The sequence below is a fragment of the Mangifera indica genome, chromosome 4, assembly GCF_011075055.1.
Source record: "Mangifera indica cultivar Alphonso chromosome 4, CATAS_Mindica_2.1, whole genome shotgun sequence".
NCBI classification, from domain to species: Eukaryota; Viridiplantae; Streptophyta; class Magnoliopsida; order Sapindales; family Anacardiaceae; genus Mangifera; species Mangifera indica.
In genome coordinates this window covers 9398210-9424616 of record NC_058140.1, presented here as the reverse complement: position 1 = coordinate 9424616, position 26407 = coordinate 9398210, and the positions used below count along the sequence as shown (strand labels likewise).

At 35.2% G+C, this 26407-nt stretch overlaps 1 protein-coding gene across 3 annotated transcripts; it reads left to right on the top strand.

Moving 5' to 3' along the window:
- The first annotated feature begins 298 nt into the window (after nucleotides 1–298).
- LOC123214783 (transcription initiation factor TFIID subunit 1-like) lies at nucleotides 299–26407 on the top strand. 3 transcript variants are annotated; one of them, XM_044634767.1, is made up of 23 exons: nucleotides 299–454; nucleotides 584–637; nucleotides 1357–1422; nucleotides 1730–1836; nucleotides 2092–2154; nucleotides 2276–2321; nucleotides 3870–4127; nucleotides 5445–5566; nucleotides 5661–5829; nucleotides 5956–7063; nucleotides 8771–8973; nucleotides 9122–9359; nucleotides 16926–17262; nucleotides 18357–18566; nucleotides 18732–18824; nucleotides 19558–19764; nucleotides 19852–20058; nucleotides 20916–21405; nucleotides 22284–22489; nucleotides 22614–22730; nucleotides 23974–24030; nucleotides 24116–25306; nucleotides 25735–26407. In XM_044634767.1, exons 3-23 carry the CDS (start codon nucleotides 1374–1376, stop codon nucleotides 26095–26097), a joined length of 5841 nt encoding a protein of 1946 aa, XP_044490702.1. In that variant the 5' UTR covers nucleotides 299–454; nucleotides 584–637; nucleotides 1357–1373; the 3' UTR covers nucleotides 26098–26407. The 3 variants fall into 3 exon arrangements, with proteins under 3 accessions (XP_044490702.1, XP_044490700.1, XP_044490703.1); XM_044634765.1 differs by having other exon boundaries at nucleotides 308–637; XM_044634768.1 differs by lacking the exon at nucleotides 584–637 and having other exon boundaries at nucleotides 309–454.

The following is a 26407-nucleotide window of genomic DNA, read 5'->3' as shown; positions in this document are numbered from 1 at the left end:
TCATGAATCTATTTCCTTTATATTGAAATTATAATCACAAACTTATTTCTTTTAGATTGAAATCATGATATCAAATATTTGAGTAAAATTATAAATGTGAATGCATTTTTTCTTGTGTCAGCCTAGAGTTTATAGTGCATTTTCGCTAACTCCTACGAATTTTGGACAATTTTGTTTAACTTTATAAAATGAGGACACTTTGTTGTGGTACATAAAATATGTGTACTTTATTTGAATCCCTAATTTTTTAATAATACTAATCACGTCATCCTGTATTACCTCGCGAACTTAAAGGCTTCAATGTAATATATCATAAAAAGTTGGTCTTCTCCTTTATACTAAGAGCTGAGAGCCTAAGATGACGAGGAGAACGTCGCTTTTTCTTAAAACTTTACTTCTGTTTCCACCGCCATCAAATTCGCCGGCGTGTCGTTTCATTCCTCTACATATATCAGTAAAAAATTCATAATCTATCTCTGCAGCCTCACTACTCACACGTCCTCTCTGTCGATGTCTTCTTCTTCTTCTTCAATTACTGCAACTCCTGCACTCTTCTTCTTTGTTAATAACTCATCTATTACAGGACGAGGATTTCTTTGTTTGCATGTGGAATGAGGAAATATTTTTAATTTTTTAGGTTTGTTTGGAATTCTTTTTTTCTTTATTTGTATTAATATAAAAATTTCCGCTCATTTAGTTTTCTTGCATATCATAGTTTAGGGTTTCAGGTATTTTTGCCCAACAATTTCAGTTAAGGAATGATTTTTTTAATTGAAAATTGGCGTTTTAGCTAGGGTTTTTTTTTGTTTTATTCTGTAGATGGTAGAATCAGTAACTTCTACCCGATTTTTCAAGTGGATGAGATTGATGGAGGGGTGTTGAGAATATATATAAAAAAATTGATAATCAATTAAGATTAATCAATGTCGGAAACTAATTAGCCAAAGCCGAGGTTGGACATAGAAATATCTCTGCCCTCATGGTTCTCAAGTCTAGAGTGTTTATCTTGTTTCCTGCTAGAGTCTCAAGAGTGTTTGCAGACTTATAGGGTTGCATTTGTGAGTCAAGTTTTATAATCTATGGGTTGGAATTCAAATTGGCCTGGTAGTTAACTCGCAGATAGAATTTCTCTCTCAAAGTGTTCGTAACTTAGGGAATGCTGTCTGATTGCTTTAGTTAATATGATTTTGTTCGTTCTAGGGTTTGATTAGTTGAGAATTGATTGTACCCTCAAATTAGAGAGATTTGACAAATTTAAAACTGTTTTTTAATTCTCATTTTGGATTCTAAGCAAAATGTTTAAAGTCCTGTCTTTTGTTAATCATGTGTTTCACTGTTACTGTTATTGTTGTGCAGAGCTTTTGTTATAATAAATGGGTGGTTCTGAGTCTGGCAGTGGTTCGAAGGATGGCCGGGATGAAGGTGAGTTGATTGCCCCAAGTACTAAAATATTTAAATGTTATCTAGTATATTATGCCACTTTCTTGTTAGCTTGATGGTAGGCATGAAGTTCAAAGTAATGAGGGGAAATAAGTAGAGGAATGGAAAACTAAGTTTAGAGTAAAATTTATGATTCTATGGCATGGGTGCATAATTCTGTGATCTGGCCATCAAAAGTTTGGCATTTTTATGCATTGTAATTTTGTGCATGTTAGGAAACCTATAGTAATTTTCTTTTATTTGATATAGTGCTTGTTTTTAAACCTTATGTATATTTTTAAATTGGCAGATGATGAGGAGGAATATGAAGACGTTAATGGGGGTAACCGGCTGTTGGGGTTTATGTTTGGCAATGTTGACAATTCGGGTGATCTGGATGTTGATTACCTTGATGAGGTGATTTTTAACCTTTCCTTGCATGCATTTTATCATGATATGTTAAAATAAATGGTGGTAATAACTTTCCTGATGTATACAAGCTTTGATATTAACATAACACACTCAGTCATCTTATGTGTCTTTCAAGTTGTTGGTGGCGGTAAATTTATTGCAAATTGGGATCCAGTGTTTCTTTTAAAGTTGATTTTCTATGTTTTTTGTTTTTTTATCTGTGTGATTGCACTAATTATTAGAATACAATTACCTTTGCAGGATGCAAAGGAGCATCTTGCTGCATTGGCTGACAAGCTGGGTTCATCTCTCACAGATATAGATGTATGGAAATCATATTCTTGTGTTTTGGCTTTATTGTTCTCTATATTTTACAGAACTTCTAATGGATGCCCTTGATTTTTTTATTGGTGTTACACTTAATGAGGTTGTTTAATTTTTGCAGTTGTCAGTAAATTCACCTCAAACTCCAGCTGATCCTGCTGATCAAGGTGATGTTGTCTGCCAGGAAAATCTCTCTCATGCAATGTTTGATGTTGTTAGTATCTTTGTTTCCACTGCTAACTAGCAATTTGTTTTTGTTGTTTTCAACATTTAATTATTTTGAAACACATTTAGTGGTTATTGCTTGTTGTACCCTGTTTCACTCGACGAACTGAGTTCAGTAAACGCAAAAGACTGCTTTTATTTGGATATCCTCTGGATGGCCACCTTTTTGCTAATGTTTTTATTCGGTTCTGTTCTGTTGCCGTTTTAGAAGTGATTGGGGACTCAGGTGCTTATTATATATATAAAGGAAATTTAAGTCAAACTAACGCTTTCCTGCTTGTATTATTTTAATGGTCTGTTGTGCTAGAATGACTTGGATATCAGCAGACTTGAAGTTATGTTGCTCGTTACAACATGATTGGATACTGTTAGGTCCTGGATATGTCACCCGAAAGAAGAGAGCACAGGGGAGTGGGACACATGGCAACAGCAGGCTCAACAACAAATTAGTGCATGCAGATACACCTGGCAGTACAAGATTGGAGCAGATGTTTTTCCACACAATCCCTCCCCCTTTTTGTTGTTACCCAGTGCCTTGCTTTCTGTTGGTGGTCCTGGAAGCTGTGTGCATGCTATCTGCTCCTATCTTGTACTGCCAGGTGTATCTGCATGCACTAATTTGTTGTTGAGCCTGCTGTTGCCATGTGTCCCACTCCCTTCAGCTCTCTTCTTTCGGGTGATGTATATCTGGGACCTAACAGATGCATACTGGAAATTTTACTAAGCAATAAAAAAATTGTATGGCTTGCCATTCCATAACCTTATACATTGGTGTTGATGCTTAAAAGTGAAGTTACCATTTTTAAAACAATTTTTTGTGGACAGTGTTTAAGGCAACCGTTAAACACCAGGGTCTAAAGATGAATCCAAAGAGTGAGAGAACCATTGACCTTTTAGTTGATACCAAGGGCTTCTGTAAACAGAATTACCATCCATTGAATAAAGCATGGCGTTACAAATGCCAGAATATGCTTGTGAAGAATCACCTGATCGACAATTTGCACCAATAGGAAAGAGATAATGAGAGTTTAATGACATTGGTTGCACACCTTTCATTGTTTCGTCCATCAACTAACATCAAGAAACCCTAGTCTTAACCAAAGAGTTGAAGGACTATGTGATCACAATTTTAATTGAAGGTCAAAGGTGATTGATGTTCAACTACTATATTGTAATTGTATTGTTCGAGCCTTAAAGAGCTTTATGAAGAAGCATTCCCTGATTACTGCTATTTTCCTAGCCCATTTTGACTGTAATTTTTCCATTTTTCTTCCACCTTCTATTTGTAATCCTTGCTTTTTATATTTACTTATCAATTAAAAAAATTAAATCTACTTTTACAATTTTACATGTCTGATTTTCTTTTGGCTGGAGAGATGAGGTAATTAGCCTTTAGATTATTGAACATTGCATTAATTCATAGCTTTAAGTGTCATCTGTATGTGGCCTTATATTCTGATTACAAGTTAAATTTGGGTTTTTACTGCTAGATTATGATGAAAAAGCTGAAGATGCCATTGATTATGAAGATATTGATGAGCAGTATGAGGGACCAGAGACTGAAGCTGTCAGTGAGGAGGACCACTTGTTACCAAAAAAGGAATACTTTTCTGCTGAAGTTTCTCTGGCTACTTTGAAGCCTACAACTTCTCTGTTTGATGATGAAAATTATGATGAGGATGATGAAGCTGAAAATGAACAGGAGGTGGTGGATAGAGAAACTGAAGTTTCTACCATATCTTTGTCAGGTTAATTGATATTTTCCTGGTTTGTCATTTTTAATTTTAGTTTTTGGGTTGACTGCTAGAATTTGATGTATATATTGGTTATAAAAAAGAAAACTATATCATTATCAGGTTTAATATGGGATAAAACAAATTTTAACTCCATATCTTCACTTTGTTAGTTGGGGGGCTTTTATTGTATTACAGTGGTCTGATATTAGATATTTTCTTCGTCTAAACCTCATCAAGATTTTGACATATGTTGTCCTGTCTTAAAAATTGATAGTCTATTGTTCATCTTTTAACTTCTGTTGTTTCACAGGGTTCACTTACATCCCGATTATTATTATGAATTTTTGTTGCTGGTCATTGTTATTATTGCTGCAGTACCATGATGCTGATAGTTTCCACATACAACCATCTTCAAATATCCTTAATGAATTATAAGATCATAACTGATAATCAGTGCTAATATATATTTTCATTCACAACTTGAGCTAACCGGATTAACCATATAAGGTAGGTTTATTTAGATTTTCAGTTCAGACAAACTACTCCTGTTTTCATGTGCTGTATCTTTCTATGGAGTGATTAGCTTCCAGGGCCTCCAAGTCATCCCATTATATGTTAGTTGAGTTGGGTTACAAACACATTTACTAATTTTCAAATCTATAACATAATTCAACATAGATCATATTTTATGCTCTATGTTTATTTTCAAACACACTGCTTGAACAGATTGTTTGACTTGTCAAATTGCTCAAGCCTATGTATAGCATTTAATTTGGGATACTTGGTTTGTTTGGGTCTGAAAGGAATGTCATTCATCTTTTCTTGAACCTAATATTGTTCAGATTGAAATGCATGAGTGGTGTGAAACGACTCAACAAAATTTTCATCCTTACAGTAAATATTAAGTTGGGGATTGTTATATAGGAGTTGGTTCAACAAATATAATTTTTTCTCATGCATACTAGAATCATTGGCTGGCTGGTTAGGTTGTTACATTGCCGAATGTTTAAAGTGATTTCCACTCCACATTTTTAAGTATGCTTGCTGCTTGTTTTTTATTTCTTAAAATCATTATATTATTTAAATATTTATAGATAATGTACTTAAGCAAGTTCATTTAAGTGGAATAAAGAATTTGACTTGATTGGGAGCAGAAGACAGGGGGACAAGCTGCTTAAGGTTTTGGCTGTGAATTTTCTGTGCAGATCAGGGTTCCATGGTTTTTGAACATTCAATAATCATTACATTTAGAACACTTGGTTGTTTTACAATGCAACCTTTTATATCTTGCCAGTTTGATTTTGAAAAAGTTCAGGATCACCCTTTCAGGTGAGCAGGATGAGTGTGTTAAAGCAGTTCCAGAAGGAGAAAAATCTCCTGAGGATGATCTTCAAGTTGGATCTTTTGATACCGAAGAAGCTATGGTGGACAGGGTAGAAGATCATTACGAGGTCAGTTTGTTATGTGTTTTCCTTTAATTATTACTATTATTTTATTTTTTTTCCTTTTCTACCTTTTCATTTTGTTATTCGTAAAAACTAGCAGGAGGTGGCCGATATTTTGGAAGAGTCATTGGATGGCCAAGGTTCTGCACCACTGCCAGTTTTGTGTGTAGAAGATGGAATGGTTATCTTACGGTTCTCTGAAATATTTGGTATTCATGAGCCTTTGAAGAAACGGGAGAAAAAAGAACAAAGATATTCCATTCATAAAGGTATGTTGTCATATTTCCTCACTGTAAGTTTCCAGGCCTCAATCGTCTGTTGAAGGTGGAGTTTTTTTTTTTGGTTAGTTACTGTTCTAATTTCTGGTATTCCATTCTTTCCTTTGATCATTCCAGACAAATATAGTGCTTTGGATATTTCCAATCTTGTTGAAGAGGATGAAGAGACATATTTAAAGGGCTCAACTCAAGGTGTTTCATTTATCAAACAGGCTCATGCTGTCCAACATGATGCCTCCTTACATGATAATGATGTTTCAGAATCAGTAAAATTTGGTATGGTGCAAGATGTTACCCCTTTATCTGGACAACTTGATGAGCGAAGAAAGGATTCTTGTATTAGTGCAGAACCAATGAAAGAGGACTTAAAATTAAATCTTTCTGCAGGATGGCAGTCAATGTTGAATCCTAATTGTTTTCCTCTTGATCAGCACAACTGGGAGGACGACATCCTTTGGGACAGTTCTCCTGCAGCAAGTGAAAATTCTTTTGAGAGTTGTGATATCACTGACTTTGAAACTGCTCTTAATGGGGAACCAAGACTTGAGCCTAGGCAACGTATGCTTCATTCAGAGGGCTCTATGAAGGCTGAGGAGGATCATAGTATTCTTTTGCATAATTGTCATGTTCTGTTGGAGTCCCTTGGATCAGGAAATTTTTCAAATCATACAAATAATGGATTTCCAGGAAGCAAATACCATCCCCAAATTTTGAGGCTAGAGTCTCAATTGGACCTGGACAACGCTAATCACGGGGATCATAGAAGGGAAAATATCTCTTTAGAGCCTTGCCAAACTGATGCTGTAAAACGCTTCAGTGAACTTTCTTTGCAAAACAGAGATATGATGGATGGAACTTGGTTAGACAATATTATGTGGGACCCGCAAGACACTGTAACAAAGCCTAAGCTAATTCTTGATCTTCAAGATGAGCAAATGCTTTTTGAGATTCTGGATAACAAGGACAGTAATGATCTTCAGCTTCATGCTGGGGCTATGATTGTTACTCGATCTGATAAATCAAGCAGTTTGGATTCTTTTGAGCTAGCTGGTCATAAATATCAACGTGACTGGAAGTTTAACATTGCAAATGACAAATTCTACATGAATGGGAAAATATCGCAGCAGCTGCAAACAAATTCTAATAAGCGTATACCGCATGGTATCAGAGTTCATCATTCTGCTCCTGCACTTAAGCTGCAGACAATGAAACTGAAGTTGAGCAAGTATGGGTGAATGCCATATCATCTGCTGTTCTTTTATTATATTGCATGGTTATAGATTTCTTTGATGCAATTCTTTGTGCTACATTGGTTTATTTTATTCTGTAGATGCCATATTATTAACCTGTTAAGTGAGGGTTTTACTTCAAAAAGTTTTGGAGTTTCCTCCACTATGTTGAACTGTTCCCACTTCAGATTTCTTTAGCCCAAGCAAAAAATTATTTTTTTCAATTTTTTTTCTTGAAAATCATTGGAGAACAGTGTTGAATCATCCTGTCCTTAGAAGTAAGAATATTTAGATATAAATGAGATTCTGACCACTGGACCCGATGAATGAAGATTGAGGATTTTGTTAACACATGAACATTCACAAGGATATTGAAGAAAATGTTCTAATGTTTCATTTTTTAAACTGTTTTATCATAACTGGTTCTTTTCTCACAAACTTCCCTACTATCTTTATGACATTGCTATATTCCTCGAGATATTGGGTATCTGGCATTCTGAGATTTGATACTTGAATAAATTCTTGAATTTGCATTGTTTCAAGTGAATCTTGAAAATTAAGAATATTACTTAATGCATGTGGTGTTTGTAAGTTATTGAATGGAAATATGTGATATTGGTAATCTGGAAACCAAGAATAATGGGTGACCTGGCCATGCTGTTGTCTTTCTGGAAGATGATAAATGCTTCTATTTTTTTCTTGCTTGTCTTATTCATATATATACAAATCTCTTGTATTCTCTCATACTTTTTCTCACATGGTTCTATATCCAGTAAAAAGCTTTTAAACATTGTACAACTGCTTCCAATTTTTTCTGTAATTACTGTTAACATTATAAACTCCATAGTCAGGGAGAAATACAACTAGTTTGAATGTACCTTAACCAGTAATTGGACTCCTTTTTGATAGGCAAGAAATTGGACTACTGCTGTTCTTCATTCTGAGTAATTAAGGATTTCCTCAATTCTTGTAGCTTACAAAATTTGAGAATTGATAGCAAATGCATTTTTAGGAAAATTAATAAGGCGGCGTGCCTTTAGGTACCTCTCCACTTTGTGTAACTGGAAGAGCTAGTAACTTTAATATACCGGTAGAATCCTGTGGTTGGCCAATTGTATGCTTATGTGTTTTTAATATTGATGGTTTTCCTATGAATATGAGAACATAGGTCCTTAGATAGATTTGTTTCATAAATATTTAAGTTATTTTTGTATTTAGTAATAAACTAATTGGCCATTGATTCAGTCCATCCAAACCTGCGTCCTTAATCATTTAGTTTCATCAGCCTTAGATCCATTACCATCTTAGTTTATGTGCTTGGAGGATCAGCCCGTTCCACAGGGGCAATGTTTCTTGGTTGTCACTCTTATTGGTCTGTTGTGGCGTTTCTTAACTCGCAAGTGGTAAACTTGTTACTCTTTATGTTTGGATGGGCCCACTAAATTGGCCCTGGATTGGAAACTTTTATTGTTCTCCTATGAAAGTGAACCTAATTCTCATCAATGGCATGTTATCTAGCTGTTATTCTGATGTATGATTTTGAATTTTTTTCTGTGATTTGGTATATTCTTAGTCATATGGAAAAACTTCTTTTAATATTTTACACATGATTTGTGATGGTGTTCATTCTGTTCATGACTTAGTAATTTTGTGCTTGTTAAGCAGTATCATGCAGCTATTGATTCTTACCAACTGTTATGCAGTAAAGATATATCTAATTTTCACCGCCCGAAAGCATTATGGTATCCCCATGATAGTGAGGTGGCAGTCAAAGAACAAGGGAAACTGCCTACTCAAGGACCCATGAAGATTATCATAAAGAGCTTAGGAGGCAAAGGAAGTAAACTGCATGTGGATGCTGACGAAACCGTTTCTTCTATTAAAGCAAAGGCTTCAAAGAAGCTAGGTTGTCATTATTCTTCGGCATGTGTTTTTCCCGTTTCTATGTGACTATTTTTTGGCATAATAAATCAGTTGGTGATTTTACATTGTGAAGGCTAATAATGTTCTAATTTCCCAAGGAGAGAGATTAATGATTACTATTGTTTTTATAGATTTCAAGCCAGCAGAAACAGTAAAATTATTTTATTTGGGCAAGGGGCTTGAAGACCATAAAACTCTTGGTGAGGAAAATGTTCAACCAAACTCTTTGCTTCATCTTGTTCGTACAAAAGTACATTTGTTGCCAAGGGCACAAAAGCTTCCTGGGGAGAATAAGTCTTTGCGCCCTCCTGGAGCCTTTAAGAAGAAATCTGATCTCTCTGTAAAAGATGGCCATGTCTTTTTAATGGAGTGAGTTATCTCTTCTTTCTAGCATCTTTTTTTTTTTTTTTTTGGTTTTTGGTTTTTCTCTTCAAATTTTTTGCTTATGAATCTGTTATTGCTTATATAATTCCCTTGATGGGTTTTTTCTATGCCATTTACAGAACTGATGTGTAATTTTTCAAGTTATTTTCCTGGCATCTTGTCATTGAACTATGAATGGATCCTGGATCTTCCGTGAAATGTTTGTTATTTTACATGTTATTTGATGAGCCTTCCATGGGAGTGTAATATTTTTTGGTTTGATGTGGAGTATCTTAGCAACCCTAATATTATTTTACCAGGTCTTGGAAATATTTTGGTTGGATTGTCTTGGTTACATCTGCTTTCTAAATTCATAGTTATTAGTACTACAATGCATGTTGTTCTTATTCTGTCTTTGCCTCCACATATTCTTTGATAGAATGCTCTGTATATGTCCTCTCTGTGAATGGGTGTTTTTTCATTTTTTGCATGTTAGACTCTTTTACTGACCCTCTGCCATGCAGCCATTATCATACATATGAGGTATGTATTCTTGGATTGCTGAACTAGGGATAGTTGATGACACTGAACACTAAGCAACGAAATTGATTAGAGAAAGGAAACATCATATGTGAAGTTAGCAAAGCACTAGATTGAAAACTGTATTATAGCTTTGCAGAAAAAAAAAAGAACCCTGAACTGGGTTCTTAAAAATGCACTTCTAAGGCCGATGCATGCTATAGGTTGGTTCTTGGAGGAGGTGAAGTGAAAAAAAGGATACTATAGAAATCAAGAAGTTATCGAAATAGACAATAAAGAAGAGTAAAATTAAGTAGAAAGAATAGGAAAAGGGAGAAATCCAAGAACAAAGAGAGAAATTGTTCGACCACTGGGTAATTTAGGATATTAGGATAATTATGACTGATTAAGGCGGTTTAAGATATAAGTAAATAATTAGGAATATTAGTATATTAGAGTATATTAGGAATTAGTTTATTAAGATTCTTACTTGGAATTAAATTGAATAATTAATATTGCCAATTAGGGTTAGGTCTTAATTGGCAAGTGGAGCACCACTGGAGTCTTTTGGTGGAACCCTGAGATTTTATCTTTTTAATTGTAATCTCTATTTTTTTCCTTTAATAAAAAATCATTACATTCAGTAATAAAATTTTGAATTCCAATCATACAATCTAGGGTTAGCAACAATTGGTGTTAGAGTATTGTTTCAAGCCTATGGTTAACACAAGGATGGAGAATAGAGTGGAATTTGTGGAGAAAATTAAGGAGTTAAAGGAGTAGATCCAAAAGATGGAAAAACTACTATCAAAATTTCCATTCCAGAAATTGAAAGAGAAATTCTAGGAGATTTCGACGATTAAAGACATGTTGGTTGCAATGGGAAGGAAACAAGCCAAGGTTGAAGAACAAATTGCATCCTATTTGGAATCACCATTCTACACCACCATCAATCATCACAAACATTGAATTCTCAATCAATTTCACAATCAGTTCTACCCTTAAGCCTAGCACCAAACTCAACCTTTATTCACTTACACTTCCTCACCATCCATTCTACGCCAAATTCCACAGGAATCACCATCCACTTATACTAGACATTCACACCTACCCTTATCAATCAATTGTTGTGTTGAGCCACAAATTCATTTGCACCCAATTTCCCTATTAATTGATTTCCCATATCAACCTGCCAACTCTACCATTTCAATTATCAAATATGTGGCACAATCTGTAAATTTTGAACTTGTTGTAAAAAAATATGAATAGAATTGTATTTCCCTTATTTGCAATTATCTCAATGGTACATAATTTATCTATGTTCTAAATCCAAAATAAGGTAACAAAAATTAAATTAATTAATATACAATATTACATAATAGGAAAACATATATTTAGAACATATGCTAACCTTGGAAGCTAAATCACTTAAAGAAAAGGAAACAAAATAAATGAGATCACACCAAATATGAGCTCTAGGTAGCAATCCTAGAATTATTCCACATTCCCCCTCAAGTTGATTATAGATATTTATTAAACCGAACTTGGAACTTAATTCTTTGAAGTTGATACATAGCAGTGGCTTTGTTAGGATGTCAACAATTTGATGGCTTGTTGGTGTGTATGACAGAGTGATTAAATTTGAGTCAATCTTCTCCTTGAGGAAATGACTGTCTATCTTGATATGTTTGGTATGATCATGAAGTACAGGATTTCTAACAATGCTTATTGTTGCTTGGTTATCGCGAAGAACACTTGTGGAGTTTCCACATGGTGGTTTCAATTATGAGAGTAACCGATTTAGCCACATAACCTTACAGATGCTTAGGATCATAGCTCTAAATTCAACTTCTACACTACTTACTACTACCGATTGCTTCTTACACTACTAAGTCACTAAGTTCCTCCAAACATTGGAGTAGCATCTACTTGTTGACCTTTTATTAGTGGGAAATTTGGCCCAATTAGCGTTGGTGTATATACTGATTTTTCTGCTCTTTGACTTGACCAAAAGTCCCTCTCTTGGTGTCATCTTGAGATATTTGAGGATGCTATACATTGCTTTAAGATGATTTTATGTCGAATTGTACATAAATTGACTCATAATACTAACAGAGAAAACTATATCAGGTCGAGTGTGAGAAAGGTAGATCAGTTTTCCCACAAATCGTAGATATCTTCCTTTATCAACTGGAGGAGTATCTTTATCCCAAACTCTTTGTAGAGTCTGTAGGTGTCTTAGTAGGTTTGCAACGAAGCATTCTTGTCTCCTTAAACAAGTCTAAATGCATTTATGTTGAGAAACACAAATACATTTTCTTGACCAAGGAATCTCTATTCTTAGAAAACACTTGAGAAATCCCAAGTCCTTTATTTTGAATTCTGTAGCCAAAACTTTCTTTAGTTTGATAATTTCTTCCTAAAAGTCACTTGTCATAACAATGTCATCAACATACACAATCATAATAACTTTTTTACCTTTATTGGATTCTTTGAGGAGCAAAGTATGATTTGTTTAGCATTGAGTTTATTCGAACTTTTCCATGGCTTTTGAGAATCTGTCAAACCATGCTCTAGAAGATTGTTTTACTTCATAGAGTGACTTCTTGAGCTTACATACTTTTCTCAACCTTTCAAGACCAAGGGGCAAGTCCATGTACACCTCTTCTCAAGGTTTCCGTTAAGGAATGCATTCTTGACATCTAATTGGTACAAGGGCCAGTCGAGTTTAACAACCACAAAAAGAAGTGTTCTGATTGTGTTGAGCTTTGCAACAAGGCAAAAGTCTCTTGATAATCGATCCCATAGGATTGAGTAAAACCTTGAGCAACCAATCTAGCCTTGTATCTTTCTATACTATTATTGGCATTGTGCTTAATGGTGAAAATCCATTTGCCCCCCATGGTTTTCTTGTTATCTAGTAAGGTAGTCATTTTCCAAGTTCCTTCTCAAGTGCTCTAATTTCCTCTTCCATTGTTACTTTCCACTTCATTTTTTTCAAAGCTTTATGGATATTATTAGGTATCTCTGTGGAGATAAGCTCAAGTGTGAATGCTTTAAAAGTTGGAGACAAGCCTTCATAGGAAACAAAGCATGAAATAAGGTGATTGGTGTATGAGTGAACACCTTTCGGAGAGCAATAGGCCACCCAAGATCATCTGGTAACTCAACAATATTTTGGTCAGAAATAACTTCGCTGTTACTTAGTATTTCATAAGCCTTGGGGTTTGGTTCTAAGTCAAGGTTTTGCAAAGGATGAGTATTTGTCTCTGACTCATCTTGAGAAGTTGGAGAATTTGAAGGAACAACACCCGATTTTGGTTCAATTTCAGACTTTATAGACTAAGTTTTTGCATGAGTTAGTAAGTTTGAAATTGGAGGGACATTTTCTGGTGGAACAATCGAAGGAGAAGTAGAAGATGCCAAAGGGACTGAGGGACTTGTGTAGGGATTAAATTCAAATGTGGTGGAGTCATTTTTATCCCAAAAATGATATTCTTCAATTGTCGCACTCTTCCCTTGAATATTAGATTTTGGGTAAAAAAGTTGATTTTCTATGAAGGTAACATCCATCGAAACAAAAATTTGACCTTTTTGAAGAAAATAACACTTATACCTGTTTTGTGTATAAGAATACCCAAGGAAGCATTTTTCAAATTTTGGGTCCAATTTACTTTGGTGGGGTTGATTTATGTGAACAAAGGCTGAACAACCGAATACCTTCAAGGGAATGGTAGGGATGAGGTGAGAATTTGGAAAGAACTCAAGGACTTGACTCAGTGTTTTTAAATTTAAAACTCATGATGACATTTTGTTTATGAGATATGTAGATAGAAGGATAGGTTCCCTCCAAAAGAATTTTGGAACATTGGAGGTGAACATAAGAGATCTAGTTACTTCCAACAAGTGTCTATTTTTCCGTTTTGAGACTCCATTTTGTTGTGGAGTTTCAACACAAGAACTTTGTTGGACAATTCCCAAATCAAGGAGATATTTTTCTAGGTGAAAAGAAAAATATTCTTTGGCATTATTACTTCAAAGGATTTGAATCTTGCCATTAAACTGGGTATTGACCATTATGTTGAAATTTTATAAAATTTTTCCTACTTCGGATTTCTCCCTCATAAGAAATAACTTTGTGACTTGAGTATGATCATCGATAAATAGAACAAACCATCTAGATATTTTTTACTTTGGATGAACGCCCACACGTTGCTATAAATAAGAGCAAAAGGACGAGATGATTTGTATGGAATACTTTGATATGAATTTCGAATATGTTTTGACGATTGACAAATCTCACAATGAAAGAAATTTGAATTTTTATTCAAAAATAAAGATGAGAACAATTTCGCAAGGTGTGGAAAACTTGGATGACCTAATCGATATCTCTATTTTGAGAAGACATTGAAGATGACAAAAGACTTTGGGGTACACACTTAGTATGATGGGGGACCGAGATATTCAATTTATGGAGGGAAACCGAGGCTATAATATGGAAGGAAAAAAGGTCAAAAGAAGACCTGAGGTAAGAGAAAGATTAGGTGGAAAAGGAGAATGAAGAGTAGAATGACATTAAAAACTTATGAAAAGAGGGTGATAGGGTGGAAAACATAAAAACATGGAAGGAACAAGTCAAACACAAGAAAATGACATGGTACATGATGTGGACATGTATGATAATGTGGGAGTGTCATTAGCCTATATAAAAGGCTTAAGTATCCAACAGTCTTGCAGCGCATAGAGATGAACATGCATCTCTGTGCTTGATTTGTTTGTACAAAATTGCAGCACGTAGAGATGAACATGCGACTCCATACATGTCCTTCATTTTTGCAGTCGTATATAAAGGGCTTAAGTGTCCAACAAAATTGCAGCACATAGACATTTAATAAGTTTTAACTTGCTTGATTTATGATGTGGCACATGATGTGGTCACCATCGTTATTGTTTGAGGAGATTGTGAAAAGAGAGGCAATTGAGGAGGAAGACAATGAGATCTAAGTTTAGCCACCATTGTCATTGTTTGAGGAGGAATATGCAAAAATAACGGTGATTAACTAGGAAGACGACAAGATTGAGGTTGGATTTGGAGTTCTTGGTGCATTCTCAATGGTGGACAATGTCAAATTTCTCAAGAAAAAGGTCATGAGGTTGGGATTTGGGAGATATGTGTCAGGACATAGGACAAACAATGTTAGTGTGGTGTTTCTGGTTATGGTGGATGAGACTTTTTCGACCACTAGCAGTATTTCTACTACTGGCAAAACGGGTGAAATTTTTTCAAAATGGGCAGGAATAAATGTAAAAAAAAGAAAAGTCATCAAAATGTGTGTAAATAAAAGTTAAAATAAAAAGAGACTTTCCAATCTTTCCACCTTGAGGACAAGGTGGTTTTCAAAAAGATGAGTAATGTTAGAATTTAATAATAATAATAATTATAATAATAAATAAATTAATTAAGAGAATATTTGATTTGAATAAAATATTTGAGATTAGGATAAAATTTTTGAGATTAGGATAATATATTTGAGATTAAGATAATATATATTTTTATTAGGATAAGATATTTGAGATTAACTTAAAATATTTGATTTAGATAAATTTGAATTTTAAAATTAGAATATTGATAGAATAAATAGAAGTAATTGGATTGATGAGAGGGAGGAGAATATTATTATTAGGGTATTTTGGGTAGCTTTTGGTTGATTTGGGAGGGAGGCTATGACATTTCGGAAGGAGCTACCTCTTGTTGTTAGTATTGTTTTATTTTAATATTAATAATATTTGTGTTAGGTCCTTATTAGTGATCAAGTAGTATTTATGCCTGTCTAATGACATTTGTACAAAACACATTAAAATTGTATAGGTTAGAATGGCTTATAAAAGTTCTAAGATTAATTTTATTTATGTCGCTTTAGATAGCCATATGTACAGGTGGACCTCTTTATGTCTGAAAATTATGTGGGGAACTTACTTCCTGGACAGGTTTTATTATATTAAACTTTATGGAACTCCAGGGGAGGTCACAAGAATTTCAATTTTCAGGACAGCTATATGATATTTCTCAAATTAGACTGACCTGTAAATTGCATAAAACTTTAAGGAGGTCAATAGAACTTGCCAAAAATCAATGGTAATTGTAGGTTAATGAGTTATTAGTCAATCTAGGAATCAGAATCTTCTAACGTACCTTTGGTATAACTAACGAGCTACTTTGTTGTTTATTTCTCTTTTCTTGGCCTTACTTTTCTTTTCTATTATTCCTTGGGCTTGTAATGTCTCTTTTTTCTGATTAGTTTTCTAATATTTGAAATCTAACAAAGGAAATTGGTGGTAATCTTTCTAACAAGTATAGTACAATCTGGTCCATGAATGTCTATGAATTCTGATATTATGATCTGGATTGTGATTCTATAGGGTTTTACAGTTCAAAGAAACTAATATGTGTAAAGACACCCTCTCTAGACCAATACATGTAGTAGATGTGCATATGTGGTTTTCATTCTTATATCTGGATTTTGGATGGTTGCTGTGTAAAGACCTTGTCAAGGTCAAGATAGATGCTCAAGCAATAAAGCCTTGCATATGGGTGCAGTTTTCCCAGGCAGCTTTTTAGAGCTGCACCTGGCAGTAACGTGTCTGTTTCTAGAAATTTCAGGAAACTGTGTTTTTACATCTCTCTTTCTTTTGCATTTGTATACTTGCAGATAGGTTTGTAACTCAGAAAGCTATTTCTGTCAACCATTGCTTCCAGCTCAAAATACATAGTCTGTGAAAGGGGAAGAGAGTAAATTTTGATAAAACATAAGCAAACGTAATCATGGTTGCTTTGTATCCATTAGAAATTATTGCTTGAGTTATATAATTGTTTGAAATTAAACCTTATGTCCTGGAATTTTAGAGAGGAAAGAGGAAGGCTTATTGTTCGTTTATAATGTAATACTATCGCACTACTGAACTAGCTAGCTGTCTTTTGGTTTTGATTGTGATAAACCATCTTTGTTCTTAGATAGAGTTTCAGAGAGAACTTCAATATATTTGTCTATGCAGGTATTGTGAGGAAAGGCCTTTACTACTGAGCAATGCAGGAATGGGAGCTAATCTGTGCACTTATTATCAAAAATCAGCCCCAGGCGATCAAGCTAGCACCCTATTGTGCAAAGGAAACAGCAGCTTGGGAAATGTTCTGACACTGGAACCTGGTGATAAATCTCCCTTCCTTGGAGAAATAAAAGCTAGTTGTAGTCAGTCTTCTCTTGAAACAAACATGTATAGGGCACCCATATTTCCCCATAAGGTGCCATCAACTGATTTTTTGTTGGTCCGATCTGCAAAGGGAAAGATTTCCATAAGACGTATAGACAAGATAGCTGTTGTCGGCCAACAGGTTCGTATAGCTTTTGTCTTGTGGATAATTCCCTGTATGGCTATATCCTCATGAATTTTATTGTGATTGAGAAGTTTATCACAAGATGTGTTATTTAGTCTACAATATATAAGACAGAACAAAATAAAGAAGTACATGTCCTCTCAATTGGTGAATTCGGAGTTGATTTTAACACATTATGTCAAGATAAACTCCAAACTGATGATAATTTCCAGTAGTAAATAATTGCAATTCAACTAACATAATTGGTGGCAAGTGCTGAATTTGAGGGAGGGAAACTTTATGTACATATAGACAAGATGCTCTAGTTAAACAGAAAGAAACATGCCAAGATCATAATATCTCCCCGGACTACAGAACTAAAACAAGGGCTTTCTTAAATGGCCCTACAAAAGCAAAGGCCAAAATGATCCCCTCTGCCTTTCAATGGCTGGCACAAAAGCACATTTCAAATTTTAAAAATCTGCTTTCCAATTAGGATGATCGAAGAAACAAAGAATTCTCAGAAAAGCAACTACTGACATAAATTACTGAGTTGGCAATTTTGTTCAACTTTTCAAGTAATATGTCAAAATGTAAATAAAACCCTATGTATTTGAATATTCATCTACCTATTTGTGATGTAACCAAATTTTTGAAGTGGGTGCCTCATGTAGTTTTGACTTGGTCATGGTTTATATTGATTGACTTGTATCTATGAATGTGCACCTCCAACAATTGGCTATCCATACTGTAATAAGTGTTTCTTTACTTTTTCTTTGAAAAATTTTCCAGAAAGTATGAGTCATGTTTGATATTTTTTTTTTTGGTAAGTAGTCGTGTTTGATATTGCTATCTTATTATTTGTGAGAATCTATCTATACAATGTTCCACTTTGCATGTTTTCTTATTTTTTTGGGTCTCATTAACTGTTTTGAGTCTGAAACAATAATTGAAACACTGTACCATTGCCTTTTCTATTTTGTTAAAAACTTATTTATTTATTTCCTTCATTGAATATTATTGCCATTTATTATGCGGCTTTGTCAAATTTAGTCTAGAAATGAAACTTTTATGGCACTAAAATTATTATTTATGTTGATTGTCATTTTCAGGAGCCTCTTGTGGAGGTAATGTCCCCTTCATCGAAGAATCTTCAAACATATGGCATAAATAGGTTGTTGGTATATGTGTACCGTGAGTTTTCTGCTGCTGCAAAGCGTGGGTTGCTTCCTTGCATTGGGGTGGAAGAGTTGTTTGCACAGTTTCCTAATGTTTCCGAAGCAATTATTAGGAAGAAGATGAAAGAATGTGCCTTTTTGCGGGTAATCTTATATTTATATCTATTATTAGTATTTGTAACTTGTGTAATTTTTCAATTGCTTGAGTTTGTCTTTGTGCTTTGATGGATTATTGTTTATGTTAACTTATATTTTTCTGTTGGATTTATCTGCTAACCTGTTTGCTTTATCTGCATATGGAACCTACAGAGGGATGGTAGGGGAAAGCAGGTCTGGTCCATGAAGCGCACATTCCAAATTCCATCTGAGGGTGATTTGCGTAAATTGGTGTCTCCAGAGCATGTGAGTTCACCATATGTCAGATGCCCTTGTTTCTCTGCTGATGATAGCCATGATAATGATAGAACTATTATGTGAAGTTTAATGAAGTTGGAAATTTTTTCTCCACTTAAAAGTTGATGGAAAAATTTTGGGGATTCCATGATGAGAAAAGTCTTACAGAAAATTTTTATTGGCATGACCAAATTAGTAAATTATCACCATTTGCATTAAATGAAATTGGTTCCTTCTTTGTGGCTAATTATTGCCATTGCCTCTATTGTCTATAACTGGAATACTAGACTTTGGCATCTCCAAATGCTTTGTGTTGGACTAGTTTCGAATTTTTTTTTCTCAGTTCTTAAATCTTTCCTGTACATAGCTAGGAGAGCTTCAGAGCATCTGGAACATTCATGCTATTGTTTTTAAGTGTGGATCTGTGAAGCTACTGTAGCCACAAAGAAGCTGAGAAATATTAGTTGCCATGAATCTTTTTTATTCAGGCATGGCTACTATATTGTATCTGATATATATTAGAAAATATCTGAGGAAAACATTGAAAATCGGCTCTCTTGTTGATTATTATCCTGAAAATAGTTGTGTAAATAATTAGCAGTGACCAATGAGATGATGATTTATGATTCAACTTAGAAAAAGAGGCAAACCAGTTAGAAGTATTGTGCTTCTTCTGCTTATAATTTTATATAGTTTACTCATTATGCTCTTTCCATCTCCCTCTTTTTCCTTTTTGCCTTAGGTCTGTGCCTATGAAAGTATGCTGGCTGGCCTGTACCGGCTCAAACATTCAGGAATCACACAGTTAACTCTTCCTGCCAGCATCTCGTCTGCGATGAGTCAACTTCCTGATGAAGCAATTGCTCTGGCTGCTGCATCACACATTGAAAGGGAACTATTGATAACTCCATGGAACCTGAGTAGCAATTTTGTTGCCTGTACAAACCAGGTAAACTTTTCTTTCTGATTGATGAAAATTTGTCAGCCCAGTTGTAGGTGTATAGTTTTGTGATTCATCTTGTACTTGTTTATTCAGGACAGAGAAAATATTGAGCGTTTGGAAATAACTGGTGTTGGTGATCCATCTGGTCGGGGTCTAGGATTTAGCTATGTCCGTGCAACTCCAAAGGCACCAATGTCAAGCGCAATGGTGAAGAAAAAAGCTGCTGCTAGTCGGGGAGGCACCACTGTTACTGGAACAGATGCTGATCTTCGTAGATTGAGCATGGAGGCTGCCCGAGAGGTGTGTTATTATTCTTACTAAGATTACCATAGTATTTACTCAGAAGTCGTGTGTAAGGACACATTATAGCTTCAAAAATTCTTCTTATATTATATTTTTTAGCCAGCAAGTTTCTTCAATGACCCTTGTCAAAGCACTGGCCCTAGTTTGTATCTGCTGACTAAATGAAGTTTAGCAACATAAGGGCAGATGAGTTCAGTAAGAAGTTAGACAAGTGACCTGACGTCAATCTCCTTCATTAGGATCTAGGGGTTTTGTTGGCCAATTGATGTCTACTCTTTAATGAGTTATTTACTCTTCCCCTAGACCATTCAAAATAAATAAATAAATATGAAAAGTACAAGTTTTAATAGTTGCCTAAGTTCCTTCTTATTGAACTTGAGGTCATCGGATATGTGCTGTGTGGTGAAAGTTTATTGTATGAATGGCCCCTGCTTTATATGCTGGATCCCTTGGGTTTCTCTTAGCTAGAATAGATTGGGTTTGAATTGTTCAATGTGATAAAGGATATCTGAAGACTGACTAACCTTTAGGTACTTGGGAAGAATGTAGAAAAGGAAAGCACATAATAATAACCTTAAGCTTTTCTTGTAACCAGTGCAGTTCCTTTATTTATTTTACTGCCGATTGAGGGAGAAAAGGTTAAGATTGTAAAGGGTCAGCTGAAATATGTCAATATTTTTTAAAATGTTTTCCCCTGATCTCATATGATCAAAATCTATTTTCATAATAATAGCAGCTTGAACAATTCAGTCTCCCTTCAATGCAGTTGGCTGGAGAAGAGATTCATTTTAAGAACTTAATAAAAATGGTGGCAGTGTTGTTTGTATGGCTTTTAACTGCTCACTTATTTTCAGGTCCTTCTGAAGTTCAATGTTCCAGAGGAAGTGATTGCAAAACAGACCAGATGGCATCGAATTGCTATGATACGTAAGCTTTCAAGTGAGCAAGCGGCATCCGGGGTCCAGGTTGATCCAACAACAATCAGCAAGTATGCACGTGGCCAACGAATGTCCTTTCTTCAGCTGCAGCAACAGACAAGAGGAAAGTGCCAAGAAATTTGGGATCGACAAGTTCAATCTCTTTCAGCTGGTGATGATGATGACAATGGAAGTGACTCTGAAGCAAATAGTGATTTGGATTCCTTTGCTGGGGACCTAGAAAATTTGCTTGATGCGGAGGAGTTTGAAGAAGAAGGGGAAGAGAATAATTATGAATCAAAGCATGAAAAAGCAGAAGGTGTTAAGGGGCTCAAAATGCGAAGGCGTCCATCCCAAGCACAGGCGGAAGAGGAAATTGAAGATGAAGCAGCTGAAGCAGCAGAATTATGCAGGTTGCTCATGGATGGTATGATTTGTTGGGTTTCTAAATGCTTATTCTCTGCACTTATGAAGAACATTTCGTTATTGAAGTTTTGTTGTCTAAGCATTTATTCATATAAAGATACAGGTATTTGGGTGGGACTAAAGTAAATAAATTTTGGTGGATATTGTTATAGTTTCGGATCTTCATTTGTTCATGCTCTAGATTCTCTTTTTTGTCTTTTTTTTTTTTTTTTGGTTCTTTTGCACAGGTTCATGTTACTCTTTGTAAAGCTTAAGGCCCTTTTTAGGTGGGTTATTTTGTAGTGGTGGATCAGAGAAGCACAATATATATATATATATATATATATATATATATATATATATATATATATATATATATATATATATCAGTGATGTGTTTGTTTTCCTAGTCTGTACTGTTGGACACTCTTTTGATACTTCGGAAGTAGTGGACATGTGTTCGTGTTTAATATATTTTGGGCATTAATATTGAAAATTTAACCAAAGCTATTTCTTTACCTGCCTGATTTAGGTGAAAATGAACTCTTAAACAATGCCTAAAGTGAATTGCATTTGCAGTTCTTGGCCCTTAATTATATTTGTATATTTGCTATTGGCAAATATTGTCTGGTGAATGGAATTCTTGTCATCTGAGTTTTTGACTAATTTATTGAATGATGACCCTAAGGTTTAGCAAATCTCTTGTGCTAATATGGGGGTTTTCCACCATTTGTCTGTCCTGTCTATAAAATTTATTCCCTCTTAGATGATCTAAGGCAAATCTTCTGTTTAATTGAACAATTAACTAATTAGTTTATATCCTAGGTGACTGTATTATTGAGAGAATATTGTAATAGTAATGTCTAGTGTCTTATCATTAATCATACAATTGTTTTGCAGATGATGAGTCTGATCAGAAGAAAAAGAAGAAGAAAACAAAAGCTGTGGCAGAGGAACTTGGAGTTGCTCCTGCCATGAAATCTGTTTCTGGCCTTGAGATGGTTGAATGGGCTAAGAAGCCGAATAAAATAATCAAGCAAATTATTAATACGGTCCAACCAAATGGATCCTATACTGCAAACGAGAATATTAGAGATCCAAAAGAGGTGAGTTAACCAAGTTTTTTCATTTAATTTATTAATGGTTTCTCTGGTTCATTGCAATTTTCTTCTTGCTGCATGGGAAGGTACCTTTGGCAGCACTAGTAATTTCATTATCTTTTGATGGCAGGAGGAGAGGTTGATTATGAAAAGAACTATGTCTGGAAAGATGAAAACAATGAAAAAGAATGGTGTTGCACCAGTTGGCCAACTCAAAAAACTCAAAATATTGGGAGATAATGTGAAGGCAAGTGTTGCATCAGTAATCTTTTTCCTGGATTTTTTGCCCTATTTTAAAACAATGCAAATACTGCTACAAATATTGCACACGTCTTGTCACATGTCTGTTCTCCACTTCATACATTTTGTGGAGTATCCTTTGTGTTAGGATTATAATAATTCTCTGTGTTTTTTGGAAATTTGATTGGTGGGTGGAGATCATAAAATTGAATATAGGAGCACAGACACAGGAAGCTGCTAATTTTCACATAGCAAATGCTTCCTATTTGGATTTTAGTTTCTATTCTATGTTATCATGCTAGCTGGTCCCTTGTGATACTAAAGGGCCTGAAGTTGTACGAAGGACTGCATATTGGTGTAACTGCAAGCTTCTTGTATTTAAAAATCCTTATTGAGAATGATAACGACCCATTAATTCTGTGTTTAATTACTAGTGCATGGTTCTGCTAGAAATTACATGTAAGAGCTATCCAATGTTGTCCTTTTGTTACAGTGTAGTCAAATTATGGGAATTGGTTGATAACATTATTGAAGATTTAGTAAAACATTGAACTGAACTTTGCTAGACTGCATTTCATATGTCAGCTAATCATGAGATGGCATGTTCTGCTCCAATGGTTTTATTTTATAAACAGTGATGACCAACAATAGTTTACCCTGAGAAACATAAACATATGTACTAGGAAAGAATACTTTCAACCTGGGTTTTTGTTTTCTGGGCTGCCTCCACATTAGCAGGTTGTCATCCTTGTGTTTTAAAATATACTCCACTAGTATGTTAGATTTCCTATATTTGTTACTGTATACATCAGTAGTCTTATATCGAAATTAAAGACTTACCCTTTGACAACCTTATCAAGCCTTTAGCGAAATAAAAACCCTAAGAAAATTTGGATTATTGATATATCGTACTCTGTATATGATCCCTTGAGTTGAATTCATATTTGTCATATTAGTTATGAGATCATGGTTCTACAGTCTTTCATACAGATGTGGAAAATATGGGCAGGATTGTTTTGTTTGGATAGTCACCTGACACCCTTGGGTATAATAGCTAAATGCTTAAAATTACATGTACCGTAGAACTGTTACTATTGATTGCTAGATATACATATTTGGGTAGTTGGAAATAGATTTTCTCTTGTGACAAGCTTTGTCCTGTGGAGATAATCAGTTTCTTTTCTTTTCTCTTTTTCCCTCGCTTTATTCTACTCATAATGACCTAAACTGCATACTCTTACTCTAAATAGATGTATAAGGAGAAGAAGTCATCAAGGGAGAGTTTCGTCTGTGGAGCTTGCGGTCAGGTTAGACTTTCTTTAAATTAGCATAGAGTTTATTTATTCTTTAGAATATGTTATCAAGTTGATTGTATACCTTTTGATGAATCAGTTTGGACATATGAGGACCAACAAAAACTGTCCTAAGTATCGAGCAGATCCAGATACACAGCTTGAAACTGCAGATTCTGAAAAAGCTTCTGCTAAATCCAACTCTCTGGATCCTTCTCAGTCTCAACCAAAAAATCTTAAAAAGAAGCTCATATCCAAAAGTGCTACAAAAATTGCTGTTGTTGATGCTTCTGAGGATGAGAAATCTAGTTCAAAGGCGAAAGTTGTCCCTGTGAAATTCAAATGTGGCTCCAATGATAAGCTTTCAGATAAACTTGCTTTTTTACCCATGCCAAGTTCTGACCAACAGGTTACTTCTGATGTTGAAACTGCAAACAAGTCTGTTGCTAAGGTCAATAGAATAAAAATTTCTAATAAGCTAAAAGCTGAAGAAATGCAGGCTGAGATTCATAAACCCTCTATTGTAATACGGCCTCCAGCAGATACAGAAAGAGTTCAAGTTGATTTGCATAAGCCCTCAATTGTCATACGACCTCCAACAAATATTGACAGAGAACAAGAATCCCAGAAGCCCTCTATTGTCATTAGAGCCCCAGCTAATACAGATAGAGAACAAGTTGAATCTCATAGGCCTTCTATTGTGATACGTCCACCTGCAGAGAAAGATAGAGAGCTGCCCCAAAAGAAAATTGTTATCAAACAACCAAAAGAAGTTATTGACCTGGACCTCTTCAGTCAGGATGGAGCCACTCATATTGAGTACAGGAAAACTAAAAAAATAGTTGAATTGTCAAGTTTTGAGAAGCGTGGGAAGCAGGAAAACTCACAGTTGACTCATGGGTCATCAAAAAAGAAAGTTCAAGAGGAGAGGAGATGGTGGGAAGAGGAAGAGAAGAGGAGAAATGCTGCAAGGTTGAGAGAAGAGAGGGCAAGGAGGCTTTATGAGGAGGAAATGAGAGTGCAAGAAGAGCGAGAAAGGTTTGCTGAACTCAAAAAATATGAAGAATCCATCAGAAGGGAGAGAGAGGAAGAAGAGCGCCAAAAAGCAAAGAAGAAGAAAAAAAAGAAGAAGCCAGAATTAGGAGATGATTATTTAGAGGATTATAGGGCAAAAAGAAATGACAGACGAATACCAGAAAGAGACCGCAGTGCAAAGAGAAGACCTGTTTCTGATTTGGGAAAATATGGTGCAGATTCAGGGCCTCCAACAAAGCGGCGTAGAGGTTGGGAGGTACTCCACTCATTCTTAACTTTTTACCTACAGCTACATGTAGATTTTTATTTTCATTTATCAAATAATTCTAAATTGAGGTCCTTGTGAATCAAATCAACAAATTTAATTCTAGTCAAGAAACCTTAAGTTATTTGACTGACATCTCAATTTCAGCAATGGTTTTATTAGATGCCTCTTTATTGCCACTGCTAATAAGATGTCCAACCATACTGTAGTTAGTTTCCTTAGTATTCTCAATGAGGATAAAGCTGAGCTGAGTGGACCGATTGTTGAGGGAAAACTGTTAACATGAATTGTTTTCAGATGCAGGCTTGCCTTTTTTCCTTTGCTGGTTTCAAGAATACTAGACATACAGAGAGAACAGATTTTTAAATGCCTTGTCTTGGCTCGTTTGTTTAGGTTTTTCTCACTGATTTACCTTGCAGGTTGGTCTGTCAAACATATTAGAACGCATTGTGGAGACTCTCAGAGAAAATACTGAGGTATCATATCTTTTCCTAAAACCTGTGTCAAAGAAAGACGCTCCTGATTACCTTGATATTGTGGAACGTCCCATGGACTTGTCGACAATCAGGGATAAGGTAAGGAGGATGGAGTACAAGCACCACGAGGAATTCAGACATGACGTGTGGCAAATTGCCATGAATGCCCACCTTTACAATGATGGGCGCAACCCTGGTATTCCTCCTCTAGCTGATCAGCTTTTAGAACTTTGTGACTTCTTGCTGGATGAGTATGGTGCCAACCTTGCTGAAGTTGAAGCTGGCATTAAATCTAAGAATTTTTAGAGAAAAGGCTGATGTTAGAGAACAATCATTTATCTGATTGAAGCCAAAAATCGTAGAGCGTTTTGTTATACTTTCTTTTGGGGGAAATTTCCAGGTTTGTAAGTGGCCTGACAATTAAATAGTTGTTGGCATCCCGTTCGGTGTACATTAAGTTATGGTATAACTGTAAATAAAATTGTAGTATCCTGCTCATGTTCAGGAAAATATGGCCCATTGAAGCGTGGTAGGCCCTTGTATCTTCCGACTGTAGTGCATTTCCTTTTTTCACGAATAGATTGCAAAAAGGCCAAAGAACTGTTTTCCACCCAAA